The sequence below is a fragment of the Arachis stenosperma genome, chromosome 5 (genome assembly GCF_014773155.1).
Source record: "Arachis stenosperma cultivar V10309 chromosome 5, arast.V10309.gnm1.PFL2, whole genome shotgun sequence".
NCBI classification, from domain to species: domain Eukaryota; kingdom Viridiplantae; phylum Streptophyta; class Magnoliopsida; order Fabales; family Fabaceae; genus Arachis; species Arachis stenosperma.
This window is the reverse complement of record NC_080381.1, coordinates 116,096,145-116,113,137: the sequence shown is the minus strand read 5'-3', so window position 1 is coordinate 116,113,137 and position 16,993 is coordinate 116,096,145. Positions and strand designations below refer to the sequence as shown.

The 16,993-nt window shown below is 32.6% G+C and overlaps 2 protein-coding genes across 2 annotated transcripts; both read right to left on the bottom strand.

Annotated features, from left to right (window-relative positions):
- Positions 1-3,993: 3,993 nt before the first annotated feature.
- LOC130982623 (DNA repair protein XRCC3 homolog) lies at positions 3,994-5,018 on the bottom strand. Its single transcript, XM_057906664.1, has one exon. It carries the CDS (start codon positions 4,948-4,950, stop codon positions 4,096-4,098), a length of 855 nt encoding a protein of 284 aa, XP_057762647.1. The 5' UTR covers positions 4,951-5,018; the 3' UTR covers positions 3,994-4,095.
- Positions 5,019-5,361: 343 nt separating this feature from the next.
- On the bottom strand, positions 5,362-12,485 carry LOC130981954 (uncharacterized). Its single transcript, XM_057905728.1, has 8 exons — positions 12,342-12,485; positions 12,158-12,264; positions 10,065-10,184; positions 9,927-9,970; positions 7,064-9,643; positions 6,470-6,574; positions 6,148-6,322; positions 5,362-5,891 (listed from the first exon to the last, which is right to left on the bottom strand). Exons 2-8 carry the CDS (start codon positions 12,158-12,160, stop codon positions 5,688-5,690), a joined length of 3,231 nt encoding a protein of 1,076 aa, XP_057761711.1. The 5' UTR covers positions 12,161-12,264; positions 12,342-12,485; the 3' UTR covers positions 5,362-5,687.
- Positions 12,486-16,993: the final 4,508 nt, after the last annotated feature.

Genomic DNA, 16,993 nt, shown 5'->3' with positions numbered 1-16,993 from the left:
GCTTATGAATTTGAATGATCTAAGATACGAGATTCCCTGGGTAAAGTGCCGTGGCTTGCCACCACGTGTACCAGGTTGAAAACTCGATACTCTGTTGACCCTACGACGTAAGTGTGACTGGGCACTATATAAATTCCCGAGAATGTTACCCCCATTGAGCAATATTGATTATTTAAGATAAAGCTATGCATAGACTCTTGGGGATGCACGTCGGGGGACAGTCTAAGTTTAATTCAGACTTGTCGGGTTGGCTGGATAACCGACAGATGAGCCTCATCAGCCATAGGACAAGCATGCATCATATGCATATTACTTGAATTACTTGCTTTTGCTTTAATTGGGTGTGCCTACATGTACTTGCCATGTTAAATGTGTATTTATTACCTGCAGTATTTGTAACCTTCTTGTGCTTGCCTTTATCTGTCTATTTGTCTGTGAAAATACATGATGGAGTTGGAGGTATGGAGGAATGGCAGTATGAGACTTATATTTAAGATTAAGTTAAGTTAGGTTTAGATATTCTTAGAAAACCATCTTTTATGCCTTCTGTTTAATACTTTAAGCTCTATAATCTGAGTGTCGGTGTTCTAGGATTACCTTTGGCATTCCCAGGACCTTATTTATTATGTGTGTGGCAACTTTACCATACTGAGAACCTTCGGTTCTCATTCCATACTATGTTGTTGTTTTTCATATGCTGGTCGAGAGATATCTCACTAGGCTTCTGGATACCTAAGGCGAAGTGGTTACTAGGTTATTTTGTTGTACAATAATGTATATATATGTACTTAGTTCTTTCTCTCCGCATAACTTATTCTTTTTTGTCCTCTTAGAGGTTTATGGAGAAGCAGGATTGTGTCTATGTACATTTGGGTTTTGGATATGTATGTATATATGTGTAAATATTCTCCGGCCACTCTTAACTTCGTGGGCTGAGTTAGGAGCTTGTTATTTTGTATGTTTGGCACTCTATTCCTACTTTTATATCTTATGATTAATAGTTATAGTTTTCTTAGCATGCAAGTTAACTCGTTCCTTGAGCGTTGCGCTTTTGTTTCGCGATTTTTGTTCCCTCTATTCTTCAAGGCTCCTAGCATATTATAATCTTTCCGCTATTATATGTATACATTTTATTTTAGAAGTCGTAACACCACACCACCTCTGTTTTACGACTTAAGCGTAAAGCTCTGTGTAGTAGGGTATTACAGTGGGTGCCGTCAACTTAAACCAGCAGCTTGCAATATTTGAATGCTTTAATGCATGGATTGAAACTCCAGAATACCTGATGAAGTATTCTAACACCCGCCACCTCTTCACTCCCGTTATGCAGGGGTCGTGTTTCTATTTGCACTTGTGAACCAGACATCTTCTAAACCATTGCGGAGAACCACAACAGCAAAGTTCCGTAAGATTCTTTCCATCCACCAAAAACTTTTGCTATCAGCTTCTGCTTTGCTAACCAAGCCTTTCGATAACTAATAGTGTAGTTGAATCTTGCATGGACTTTTGCAATTATAGATTTCACCTTTATGGATAAGTCGGATTCAACCAATGGCTTCATAGCCTCAGCAATCGTGTCTGAGTCCAACTTGAAGTGATTATGTGAGATCGTTCCTATGGAACACGTGTGCCTCCCTTTCTATCTCCAAATCTCCCAGCAAGCTTTTTTCTGTATCAAGCTGGCTCGGATAAGCTAATCGCACCCATGTCCATAAGTCTTGCATTTTGCATAGAACATTTGTGGCTCGAATTCGTAAACAGCGTAATCGACTCTTCTGGTGATAGTGTAACTCCGAAATGCCGAAATGACTGATTTTCTAAAACTGTATTCCATTCCAATTCTGAACTCTCTGTCCTCAGGGTCAGCAACACCTATAAAAAGAATAATTGTCACTTATCGATCCATCAAAACAAAATTAAGGAAACATCGGTAGTGTTTGGTTGATGTCGTGAGACATAGACACGGTGACACATGTCTGCTGTTTGGTTTGGTGAGACAAAGATTTTCGAAGGACACGAGAGGACACGGAGACACTAAATTTGTGTACCTCCAATTTGGCAGACACAACTTGTGAGACACTAATTTTTTACTCTTTTACCGTTATTCAATTTTTAAAATTTGTCATCTTATCTCCCCAAACTTTTCTTTTTCCTCTTCCTTTTTTCTTCAACCAAATTTATCCTTCTATTTTCTTCAAAAAAAATATTGTACATTTAATTTTTTTTGTTTTTTTTAATTTTGATTAATCTTTAATAAATTCTAAACTTTAATTTTTTTTTCAAAAAATTATATATTTAATAGTTAAATGATAATTTAAGATTATATTGGAAGAAATAAAAAATATTAAAAAAAAATTTAATGGTAATGGCATGCAGTGTTTAGAGTAATGGGTGTACATTAATGGTGGTAAAATTTGTGGTTGAACGAAGGATAATTCAGTCTTTTTGAAATATGTGTCTTGTTCCTAATTTTACCAAACACAATATATAGACACAAATATTTTATGTCCATGTCTTTAATGTCTGTATCTTTGTATTTATGTCTTATCGTATACATCAACCAAATGGAGCCATACTACCGACAGCTTACGTACCTATGTTCGTATATTCGGAAAACTCCGGTGCATGCATGTCGTCAATATCCAAGCTACTCATAAAAGGAAGAACGTCCATCGGTTGACTAACTGCGGGTGGAATTACTAAGGTTTCTGCGACTGCCTTACCTCCCCATCGTCATCCTCGTCCTCGTCACCGGCTTCATAAGTAGCTTCGAATTGCTTGTCACTATCATTGTTCATTCTTTCGTACGCTTCAATTCTGTCATCTTGCACATCTGGGTCATGTTGAACCTCATCCGCAATAATATGTTCAAACTCAACATACAACTCAATCCTTTGTTGTTGCACCTAAGTTTGATGGTGAATATGAAACATTCGTTGAATACTTGTTTTGTCAATGATCGGCATAACCTCAAACTATATTAGGCCGCCAAATACGACAACCGGACTTCGATAGAGAATGTTGCTCTCCCTTTTTAAAATATCACTCTCTATGCTCTAACAGATCCCATACTGTAGTTCCGCGAACATTATAGTGCGCGGAACCACAAACAAAAATATACTCTCACAAACAAAGCTTATGCTCTCATATGTATTACGTATAACCTTACCATTGTGGTAAACTACTATATTTACAGTGTCATCCATAACATTAATAGTAAAAAAAAACACCTCTCTCATAATGTAGTAAAATAATAACGAATTTTGATTTTTATAAGCAGAAGACTCACATCACAATTTTTATATTATAAAATCATCCAACTAACGTTTGTCATGTGTCCAACACACATCTAAATGTTCACCACGAGAGTTGCTTCTAATTCTATTACGTATCCATCACGCAGCATGTATACTAAATCAACACATGACCTGCGACTTGTTATTCCTAGAACATCTACTCACCTGTATATATATAACAAAAAACTCTATTTCCAACAAAACTCACTTTTTTTTCATATTAAAATTCTTTAGCCTCATATCATCGTACTTGGTTATAAAACATTTTCTAATCTATCATTTTCCTGTTTTTTTCTGATTCGAGAAGCATGATCCTAAGAAATATAGTTTTGTCAAATGGCAGCCTGCACTAACTTCAAAAAAAAAAAAAATTAGACTAGTTATTAATTTCAAAAGTAGCACTATTTTGTTCGTGTCACTAAAATTAATTATTAATATAAAATATATATTAAAATATAAATATATATTAAAAATAAATTAAATTATAATTTTATTAAATAAATAATAAAAATTATAAACAATAAATTAAAAATTTAATTTTAATAATTAATTTAATTTTTTTAACTGTTATTCACATTATTAATATTTTGTTCACATTATTTAATATTTACTTTATTTATCCATATTTTCTCTTGTCAAAACTCAAAACCATGTATTTTTGCAGATAAATATTAAGAGGATAATGAAACAGATAAATTAGTATTTCTAATCATTACCCATTTGGATTGAGATTACAGCAACTAAAACACTATACAAAGCTGCTGCTACTTTAAAAGTTGTCCGTGCCGTCCGCCATGGTTTAGCGGCCGAAAACACCTTCCGTTGTTATAACAAACTCAGAAGAGGAATGAGGCAAATGAGGAGCAAACACAACACTAATCCTCCTCCGACTCTTGCTGCAACTTCCATCCACGTCAGCACCGTCATCGTGCCGCGACAAGAACAGCCTTGAGTTCACGCAGTTCGCCCACGCCAGACCCAGCGCGGGGGCCACGCGCCTACCCGACGAGTACAGCACACCCAAATTCCCAACCCTAACACCATTCCCATTCCCGCCCTCGATCAAATCAACCACCTGGTTCGTCACCACCACCGCCAACCCGAACCTCTTCGCTAGCGACTTCAACCCGCCGGCAATCTTGAAGAACAGAGACGATCTTCGCCGGAGGTCCAACCCGGTGTTGTCGAAATCGGAACGGAACAGAGCAGCGATAGAATCGATCACAATGACTCTCAATGGAAACCGCGACTTCGAATGGATTAAGAACAGCTCAATCTTTGGCAGCGCGTCGACCAACTCGTCGGCGGTATAGACTCCTTGGACGAATACACGGTCGCAGGGGTCGGCGACGGGATGATCGGGGTGGGAAGATCGGAAGGCGCGTGAGAGCTGTCGAAGGCGACGGAGAGGGAAAGGGTATTCGGTGTGGATGTATAGGGAGGAGGCTGAGAGGCCGCCGCGGGAAGGCGGCAACTGAGCATAGAGAACGAGTTGGAGACAAAATTGGGTCTTGCCGGTGCCGTTTTCGGCGACGAGCTCGGTGATGGAGTTGCAAGGGATCCCTCCTCCGAGGCATCGATCGAGTAAGGGACATCCCACGGTGCACTTCTGTGTTGGGAGATGAATCTGATGCAATAGATTCTCTGGCTGCATCTCTCACTAGTCACTCCTCTCCCTCTCTTCTTCAAATTTTGAAATTAGGGTAGGAAAAGACACTAGGGTTTGAGGTTTCGTGCATTTTGCTTTCATATACTGCGGGGTTAAAATAGTCTCTTCACTTTTTTGGCCTTATTAATTATTTATACATGAAAAAAAGAATATTCAGCATAAATTTCTATACACACAACAAATCACTTATCAAATTAGTTGTTATATGTATAGTTTTATATACTTTTTTATTTTTTCAACAAATTAATCAACTATTAAAATAATCAAAATTACATAATAGAATAATCAAATACGTGATAGTCTGATAACAAAATAAGAATTTACTTGATTAAATGGCAGCATGCACTAACTTCAAACTAATAAAGAAAGAAAAAGATCTGTAAGAAAATTTCCGGAATAATTGCTAATCTGAAAATCAGCACTACAACATATACTTTATATATTTATTTCTACAGAATACATAGAATGAAAATAAGCTAAAATTCAAAGTGATAATAAAAGAACCAAAATAAAATGGTACTGCAGAAAGCTATGTATGTACAAACAAATTTAAGTTCAAACAGAGGACCTAAAACAATATGCAGTTCCATTTATCACACACACTTGGATCCTATTTGTCATTTATCTCCTATCCAGACATAGCCAAGATTATTTTTTCGACTAAATTGGCCTCGGCCTACTCATAATTACTTATTGAGGAATTTCTGAAAATTTTATAGATCTCAGTATCGTCGCCTAGAGAGAAAAAACTCGTAATCAGGATGTCTATTTGCGCAGATTTTGTTGCCCTTGTTGACAACAGCTTTCGCCATGAGAGAAGCCGTTTCCTCGAGCGTCCGCAGCCGTTCTTTGAGAAGGATAGAAGGGTTTAAGCCCAGCATCTCTGCTGCCAGTGCAGATTGCCTCAGCTGGAACCAGCATTCACCCTGCTCATATCACATTAGATGCATAAAACAAGCCTCTTCAATAATGCTTTATGTGATAACAAGCCATAACTATTTCGCCAATACAAGTTCCAATTAGTTTGAAATCAGCCACAGCAAGAAAATGCCAGTAAATGATAAAATTTGTTTACAATTAATGCATTTTGAACATTTTTATTAATCATCAAATGACTAATTTAAAAGTTAATCATATGAAAAAGGTTCGAGTATGAGGCGTTGTTGAAGAAGTTATTCATACCTGGGCATTGTAGCTTTGGAGACCGACAGCTGGAGATACTACGCAAGAACCTACAGTTGGTGAATCAGGGTTTCTACTTCTACGAACCAAATGTCCAAGTGAATGATAGGTCAAGAAAGCTGCTCGGAAGTTGCCATCCGGTATACGGTAAATAGGATACCATGCAACAGAGTACCTGTATGCGGATTTGCCGGGTCAAAATGATAAAAGTTTTAAACTTCACTTAAATTGACAACAATCCATACTTGTGATAATATGATCTTAGAGAATATATAAAACTCTGTTCAACAAGTGATGTACAGATGATATGTAGGTCACGTACCAAGATCTAGGATGAAGATCTCGCAGGTTGATTGATTCCAGTTTGGATGGGTCCCCGTAAGTTTGAGCTAACATTGGTGTATCTCCTCCAACCAACTCCTGTATCCTGTTATGAAACATAAATTTTAGTTGATGGTCTTTCCTATTGAAATTATTCATGTGATAATCTCCATAAAAAATGAAACAAAAATAAAAGAAATATAAGCACAATATGAGTTTATGGTTATCATAAGAAGAAAAAAGAAGCAGAATACCACAAAGAAAAACGACTTTATGCGGCATTTCATCATATCTGTATATTTCAACATTTTGGCAAATTTTAAGTGATATGCTGGTTTTTAGCATGGTTTATGCAGATCCAAACACAACAACCAAACCATGATTTTCCTTAACATTATATTATTATAGGGTCCTGATGTTGAACAAGCTTATGAAAGGAACACAATATCAAGGTATGATGTCACACGTTACAATAGTTGAATGACCAAAACCAAAACTATAGTAAGGTTTTTGATAAAATTCAACATACTATAATCAGTTACAAAACGTATCAATTAGCAAATGATGATAGGATAAAGAGGATGAACTTTCTTACTTGTCATATAGAGGCCGCCTTTGTTGAGGTTGTTCCAATTCAAAATATTCATACAGAAGCTCCAAATCACTATAGCATGTCGAGGTGATAAATGGAAATTCGTCATCACCATTTGCTAGTTGATTCTCATGGTTTTTAAACAGCTGAACTGCTGACAAAGAAGGGACAAAATACGCACGAAACATAGAATTACCAATACCAACAAGTTTTTTTGAATTTTCATAATCCTGAGCCCTTATCTCCAAACCATAGCTCCCATGTTTCTCAAACCACTGCCACAGGCATCCCAAAGATACGTCGGGTATATCATGTCTACAGAGCGAGACACAACCCACAGAGTTCTGAGCGCACGTGAAACAACCAGGTGAATTGGAAGATTGACATATAACAGGACTACAAAAGTGAAGTAATCTTTCGATCTCCGCAATTGGATCACCTGTGGCCATGTGTAAAGCTTCACAAGCCAGTTGTGCCCCACACGCATCGTTCACAGCTTGGGCTATTCTGTAGGAATCGTTGTCTAATATCTCTTGATTCTCACATTCGTAAACCATCTGATTAGCTGCATCATGATTGACACTGTTCTCTATCACTGTACATGCAACCTGATTACCTAATGCCTGATTCTCACCCTCAACTAGACCACCAAAATTACTATAAACCTGACCTGTGCCTGTTCGACTTGCATTTAGTGATGAATCCTGATTTTGCGAAGTAGAAGCTACCTGTGGTTCAACATTGCTAACTAAGTTAATATTTTTGCTATGCGGTGCATCAGAATGTTCCGGTGAAGAACTACTACTCTCGGGTTTTGTCAACCCCGTATCCTTTTTCCCAATTGGTATCCATTTCCAAAGGCCACTGGTTCCAGAACTGTGGCTTTGTGCATTGTAGTCTGCATGGGAAACTTCTTTTTCTCGTTGATCAGCCTCATCACCTAAAGGATTACAAGATATGGATGATTGCTCATTAGACATGTTCAATTGGTCCGAGTCCTCACAAGGCGTTGCTAATGAGCTATCTTGAATGTCTATATTTTCCGTATTCATGCTTGCAATATCATTGCAGGCCTTTTTGGGAGACTCTGATTCTGAACTGTGAACTAGTTCAGATGTTATCTGTTCAACTCTGTTGGTCTGGAACCCATCCGTCACGCAATTAGTATCAGAACTCAATCCGGAAACACTAGTTAACCCTTGTTGATTATTTTCCTGATAAGAGACATGTGACATATCATTCTGTTGAGAACACACCGTTGCATCATCATTTAATGTGGACCGGTCAAAATGGGAACCCTTCCTAGAATAACTACCGAGACCTTTCCTTGAAGTGGAGTCCATTTTCACTTTTGTTTTCCTATCAACTTTATTTTTTACAGGATTTTTATCATCCGTTCTCAACGTAACATTTACACTACTAGAACTGGGTTTTTGGACAATTGGCGGATCCTTTTTCACAGTGGAGTCAGATTGTGACAAAGTTGTGTTCACTTTCTTCGAATCACCACTGCATTCTTCGGAACCTTTCTTCTGAACCTTTTGCCAGATGGAATGACTGTTTTCCTTCCCTGGTCGACCATGCGAGACTCCAACATTCCCAAATTTGTTAAAACTAGAACTCTTTGACACTGTTCTCTTTTGCTTTGCTCTCTTATCATTAGGCGCAAAATTTTGACCACCATTCCTAATTCCCTCATTACGTTCACAGTTGTCCCGAACCCCATTCGTTACATTTTGGCCAGGAAAATACCCATCTCCTGAATTTGAAGCAACTCCGCAGCCTCCTTTACTAGATTGTATTCCTGTTTCACCATCTTTTGTACTTGCATCACTGTGTGAACCAACTGAAACTGAATCCAACACCAAAGAGTCTACTATATCATCAATAAAAGTCTTGTAGCTTTCAGGAACTCCCGTGCTGCCATTCATTTCACTCCTTTCGCAATCATCTTTTACTAATCTATCATCAGAAGATGATATTTCTAGTTCCGCTGTATATGTCATAAGTGCAGCCTCCTTATCCATGTCATTGCTACTGCAAGTTTCAGAAGCCAAACTAGGAACTTCTTGTTCGGCAGAGCCACTATCACTTGATTTCTTCTTGCTCTGTCTAATTTTCTTTCTCAACCTTTTTCTTGAGTTTTTCTTCAGAGACTTGTCTTCCTTGGTGGTACTCATCAACTTATCAGATGAATTAACTGCAGCCGAATTATCTGGAAACAAGCCAGAGCTGCACACCAATGAACTTTGGGAATGAGAATTACCCAAAACATCATTCAGTTCATTCAGTTGAGCAGCTTTCTTAGCAATCTTATTTTGACATCGACGACGCACATTCGAACCATTATCGTTTCTTCTTGTGAATGATTTGACTGAATAAGCATAGTGAGGAAGAGGACTTCTTGGACCCTTACACTGGTCAATCTTCAACCTATCAATAGGCGGAGGAGGTAAAAGAAGTTGCAGACCATCCATATGTAGACCGGAAGCTAAGTTAATATGACTGAGGCAGCGTACTGGTATGGCAACAATTCTCCAGTTTCCATCCGGCTCGAAATTAAGGAATGTAAGGACAGCACACCTGATAAATAATAAGCAAAATTTAATTATAGTTATTTTCAGGTTTTAAGAGTCTTCTGAATGAAACAAATACAAAACTAAATGAAGGAGCTATATAATAACGGTAATGAACAATCAAGCATATTCATTAAGTATATTTCTTAAATGGTATTAGAAGGCTAGGAATAGATGATCCAACAATAGCAACACTTTAAATAGATAAAAACAGGTATTCATTATGGAACCACATTAACAAATGATCAAAAAGAAAATGCAAGAAATGATAAAGTAGCAAAAGTATTTACCCACTATCAGTGCTAATGCTTGAAACAGAAGAATCTCCACAATCCTGAATAATTAGATAAGACAAAAAAGTTAGGATTAACAACCTAACCACACAAATAAAAAATAAATCGCAATAACAGGATTGCAATTAGGCCAACCTCAAAAGAAGAGGTTTTATTTTGTTGTTGAGGTAATGTTGATGTAGAATCCTTTCTCACTTCTGAAACTTTTGGACTATCCTTTTCTATCTCTTGAAGGTTGCAATGCATCTTCCTTGCCTGTCCAAATTAGCAGTGTTAACCATCTTCAGAAAGAAAAAAATTCGGATGAAAATTTAAAAGGAAATAAGAAAGGAATTGTATTTGTATATAACAAAGACAAACAAGACCTTATTCTAGAGAATCAATGTCTAAATAAATTTCTTTTTACATCCTAAGAGTGACCTAGAGAGGTCAATAAAGTTATAAATAGTGCATTTTCACTTTGCAAGCTTAAATCAGAACAAGAAAAAACAATGTAAACATTTGTGAAGGGTAAAAGCTCCTTTGCTTCTCTTTTGTAAGCCTCTTTTCCTTTCAACAGTTCTAAAAGATGATCATTTATTTACCAACCAAAGAGGTACAGAGAAATTTAACTTTGACGAAGCTAATAATAATTAAAGTCATAATGGAGAATTTACTAACCTAGTAAGAAAGTAATTCCTGCAAAATCTGAGAATCAAAAGGCCGAAATTATGCAAAATCTTGGATGCCTAATCTAATGGGATAATTGCCAAAACTAAATCAACACTTTCATACTTGGAAAAAAATCTCTCTTCTAATTTAAGATGGACAATATTCACATTGTTTATAAGCAGATAGTAGCCATATTTCTTTTGTCCCACAAGAAATTGGCCAGACAAAATGTTTTCTATCCAAATCCAAGAAAAGATGCAACGATAATATTAATATCATGCCAATAGAAACAAGTTAAGCATCACAATGAATAAAATGCAGAAGAAACCAGTCACAAAAAAGCAGTATTTTCAAAAACTTGTTATGGACTAATGCTAATGGCACAATCAAACGTTATAGATTCCCAAACAAAAAATAAAAAAAATCCTACAGATAACTGAATTAACTTTCTTAAAACATTTAATTGAACATTCCATATCAAACAGGCATATAGAAGTCTACCTTGGTGTTGTAATTGTGGAATGTACTGTCTCAATTCTAACATAGTACATGGCAACTACTCCTAAAAGATCAACCTTTATCTGCTCAAATTTCATCCTCATGCAAGCACATTCACTAAACACAACAAAAGATCAAGAAGCCTTTATTTGACCAAATCTGCAGAGATCCTTGGATTCAAATTCTATAGGGTATATACAAACACAGTGCTTTTCCTCCCAAATATTGACTTAAACAAAAAAATAAAGTTGGATTATAGAGAGAGAACTGTGAAAAGAAGAAGAAGAAGAAAAAATGAAGTTCCAAACACACAAAGGATATGTGCAGGAAAGGAGAAACCTCAACTTGGGTTTCTCCAAAATCAAAAACAAGAAAAGTTTAGGTTATCCCAAAATGAAACTAATTTCTTTTTACCAGTGAAATGAAAAAAAAAAGGTGTCTCTCTAATTTAACCAAGAAACTCACTAAACCTCCTATGAATACAAAACACCTCAATAACTTAGACTTGCATAAATAAGTAAAGGTGGAAAAAAAGAGAAAATCAAACACAAAGCTGTAAGTTATATGAACCATTGGTGTAAAATCTATCAGTAAAATTTGACTAAACCACAAATCCTCTACCTAAAATATCTAGAAGCAAAGAGCAAACGTATCCTTATCCACACAAATCATTCCCCAGATTTAGGAGAAGGAATGAGATAACAAATTGCTCAAGAAACAGCTAATTCACCCAATGATTTCCTATATATAGGTTTCAACCACCCCCCCATAACCATAATCATATATATCCCACACATACAAAAATTCAATCTTTATTAAAAAAATGAACCAGACCAACAGAAAGAAGCACACCAATCATCAATTCTAAATTGAAAAATCATAATTCACAAACGATCAAACATCATCCACACAAAAAACTCAAATGGGCATGTTCATCAAACCAAACAAACCATAACATGACAATAAAAAATGGAACTTTCACGTAAAATACACACACAAAATAAATAAAAAATACATAACACAAATCGTCTTTCTCCCAAAACAAGATGATGATTGGTGAAGGCTCAAATGGGACGAACCATGAGAGATTTTGCAAAGGGTATGAAGAGTTTGGTAGCTTTGTTGTTCTTGTTCTTCCAAGCCTCAACGACTCTCTTCTTTATCAACCAGTCACCCGTTGTGTCCTCTTTAATTGGTAAAGAAAGATAAAAATGTAAGCTGTGTGTGTTAATTTTTGGGGGCCAAAAAAGAAAGCGACTTTACCTGCTTTCAGTGCACTAACTCCAACACAGTCACGCAGCTCAGTGGCCAAAAGGGTATACTCTCCAATGAAGTGAAGAGACGCACCGCAAGAAAAATTGAAAAATCCGAAAAAGAATTGATTTTGACTGCAATTCACATTTTTCATCACCCAACCACCATTAGATGGATACTATCGTCATATAAAATATGTAAACCCTGGTTGTATTGTTTATTTTTGATGCATTGTGATGTAAGAGAAAATTTTTTGACAAATGATTAAGAATCATGTGTATTTGGAAGATATTTAATTTGGCGTTAAAAATTAATATAGTGATTCAATATTTTAATTAATAGGATGATGTAAGATTGACTATTTAATTATTTATCCAAATTTGTTCTTTGTGTATAAATTATCATATTAAATAAAAATTTAATTTTGATGTACGATAAATATAAAATAATTTTATACGTGTATTTAATTATACGACATTATATTAATATATTTATGATGTGAATAAGTACTATTTTATATTAACCGTGTGAATAATCATATAAACAAATGCATGTAATTACATGATTGTATAAAACGCTTTACATCAAAATTAAACTCATTAAACAAACAAAAAAAAGTGTTTTATTCAAATTATTGATTTTCAAATTTTTATAAAAGTATATATCTGATGAAAAATACTCGAGAACTACTCGACTAGTATAATTTATTATTTTTAGAAATTATTTTTAGTCATTAACTTAATGTTTTAAGTTTAATAATTTTACAACAAACTTTTAACTTTTATTTTTAAATATTAATAATTAATTAATAATCAAAAATAATAAATTTTACTAGACTTATAGTATTTCTCTATATTTAATATTTAATAAAAAATTAATCATTTAACTATAAAAAAATATTATTTTGATGTGATATTTTTTAATTTTAAAAGTGACTTATTTTATTGAAAAAATATATTAAACACATGTAAAATATATGATAGATAATTCATATTATAATATTCATAGAGTAATTTTGTATATATTTTAATTTGTGTGTATATATATATATTTTCAAAATAGAAAAGTTTTTATGACGTAATATTGAGGGTGATTGGCTGGCTGGTTTTACCGTTTAAGAAGGAGCAAGACAAGCGTGGAGCATGCAGTGCACAAAGCCAAAACAAGGCCTCTTTTCTAGGTATTGCCATTGGGGAAAAGGAATATCACCAAAATTATTATTATTATTATTATTATTATTATTATTATTATTATTATTATTATTATTATTATTTATTAATAATTTTAACTTTTGTTTAGAGGAATGGTCAGGCACTTAGGTGAAGTAAAACTATTCCAAAACAAGATTTTTGAGGGATTATAAATCCTTCGGGCAAATGTACATACTAATCATTTTTGAGTAAGAATTATTAATCATGTTAATTCTTAACGAAAATAATAATAATGATGATGTTAATTTATTTTAGAGACGTTATGTTAAAAATTGCAAAATATTTTTACTATTTTGTTAATCTTTTAGTTATGAATGTGATCCGAGTACGTTGTATTTTAAGAACTAATAACAAATTAGTTTGATCAATAATTCACGTAAATCTCAATTTTCATTGATTTTTGAGTAAACTTACCTTATGAGCAACTAATTTCTTTTGGATAAAATGTTCCTTTTTGTATTTTTAATTACGAATTAATGCATATCTGATTGGATTTTTATTAATTTTAGTTTAGATGATAAAATTTTCTTTATTTGTTATCACAAAGCTTTCTTGCTTAAATCTTGTTTATATAATTATATATAAAATATAATAAACTTATTTATAAAAGATAATACTATAGATTATTACAATTTATTGTTTTTGATTAATAATTAAAAAATATTTAAAAATATTAGCTAAAATATGGTATTAGACTGCGATACAATATGATATTAGACATACTAATCTTAAAATTTAGATTTTATATTTTCTTTATAAAACTTTTTTAATCAGTAACATTCATATGTGTGTTAATAGGATATGTTTAGTTCAAAAATAAACTTAATATATATTTATAAAGATAAAAATGAAATACAATTCTCATTTATTCTTTTTTTCTAATTTTAAAAAATAGATACTAAAATTAAAAATACAAAGGAATACGCATGATATCTAAAACTAGAGTGAAATAAATTCGATTCCTATGGATATTCTAGTGGTACGAATAATTGGTAGGTAGTGCCATAATGCATGGCAGTTGCAGCAGAAATAATGCCCTTAAATTATGGCTTATGGGTGAACCACGCATCAAAATATTTTGCATTGCTTGAAGTTCAATTTTTCCAGAAGAAATCAAAAAGAAAAAAACAAAGATCCTTAAATTAATAAACGCTAAATTAAACTGTATACAGTTGAAATAAGAAAACAATATAATGTAACCCACGTAATTGAAGGGTTAGGTATGTTAATTATTAAACAATCAAAATTAACGTTGTTTTTTTTCACATGAATATCTAACAATTCTGTTAGACACGTGAGAAACATGCACTACACAGATTGGACAGTATGGTATGGGCATTCACCTAAATACTAAGAGACTCGTAAATGCACAATTTCAGTCATATCCACATGTGAGAAATCATGCAATAATACTCAATAATATTAGATATGAGCATTTTCTTTTATTGAAGTTATTATACAATCAATGTCTAAAAAAAATTAAAAAATAATATTAGACGACCAAGTAATTTTTAAATTAAGTGAAACTATATTTTTTTTTCTCTTTTTTTTCCTTCTTCATCATCATCTTATTCTTTTTCTCCTCTCGTTTAATTTTTTTATTTTTCTTTTTTTCTCCTCTAATCTCTCTCATTTCATCATTATCATCATAATCTTTATCGTCTTTTTCTCCTCTATATAGCAAAATTATTGAGCACGTAAATTTTGTTGCATAACAAAAGATTAGAACATCAGCATTAAAAATAATTTTTGAGCTATGCAGCAAAATTATTAATCACAAAAAATTTGGCATGCAGCACAAAATCTAGAACAACAATAGTAGTATAAGTAATTTTTTAGTTTTGTAACAAAATTTTCTGAGCTATGCGCAAAAAATTTTTACGTTATATCAATGAATTTATATGCTACATGTAAAAGTTTATATGCTATGTCCTATGTGTACAAATTTTTATGATATATCGATAAATTTATGTATTATATACAAAAAATTTTATGTTAAATTTTTGTACTATGTGCAAAAAAATTCTGTACTATAAAAAATATGAATAAAAAGAAATGACAATGTACACAGAAAACATAAGTTAGTTTTATCTAAGCTTATGTGAATTTAATTGGACTTAACTACAAAAATACTATTTGTACATATAACAATAATAAAAAAAAATTATTTGTATTAATATATACATATATATATATATATATATATATATATAATGTAAATATAATTTTAAAATCTTCATTGTATAATAATTATATAAAAAAGAGTTATTTATTTAAGAAATATTAAATAAACATAGCCTGTGATTTGCCTTTAAATTTATCCCGTAAATCTTTTTGCTAATTGCTAAATGGGAGCCAGTCAGATAAAGACGTTTAAAACGTTTTTTTTAAGATGCTTTTTAGTAATTAAAATTTAACATATATAATCGATTAAATTATATTATTTTTGTCAAAATTAAGCTAGACAAATTGATTTAACCGAAAAAATGGTGAATCAAATCTTGAACTGATCTAAATTAATATTATTTTTTATAAAAATGACTACAATACCCTTATTATAGAGAATGATTAAAAGACTCTTATATATATATATATATATATATATTAAAAATTTTAAACCCTAACCCTATGACGGAAAAATAAAGGACTAAAATTTAGGATTCTCAAAATTAATATATATAATAGAAGTATTTTAGTCATTTTCTATAATAGGATATTGTAGTCATTTTCTATAAAAAGAATAATATTAATTTAGACCCATTTAAGATTTGATTTACTATTTTTCGGTAAAATCAATTTCTCTAACTTAATTTTGACAAAAATAACACGATTTAATAGATTATATGTGTTAAATTTTAGTTATTAAAAAATATTTTTATAAAAAGATGTTTTCATCAGCGTTTTTATACGAGTAATTCCCTTGTTAAATTGCTATATGAATAATGATATGTTAAACTTTTGGCCAATTTGTGGAATCATAACGTGTTTTGTTGTGTATTTTTAAGATCTGGTTAATGTTAGGTGGCTACAATAATGTCATGATCATAATTACTAAAATATAGACATGCGTTATGTTAATTAGTAATTCGGTTGATCTAGTTATTATTAATTTATTAATTTGTTTAAGTAAGTGAATAATAATTTAAATTTTATTTTTTGTATACAATAATTTATTATTTAATGTTGGATTTTTAAATAAAATTTATATCCATAATGAATTAGCTGAATTGAAAAATATCATAAAAAACAAAAAATAAAAAATTATTTAATTAAACATATCAAACTATTAAACTAGTTTTAGCAATCATAAAGATACCTTTGCGCAAATAGTGACAAAATGTTTAATCTTGTTACTTCTACCTGATTGCTTATTGAATAATCTTTAGCTTCTTTTATTTGTTTAATTTGTATGTTACATATGCTTCTGAGAAAGTGATTTATGCCATTTGA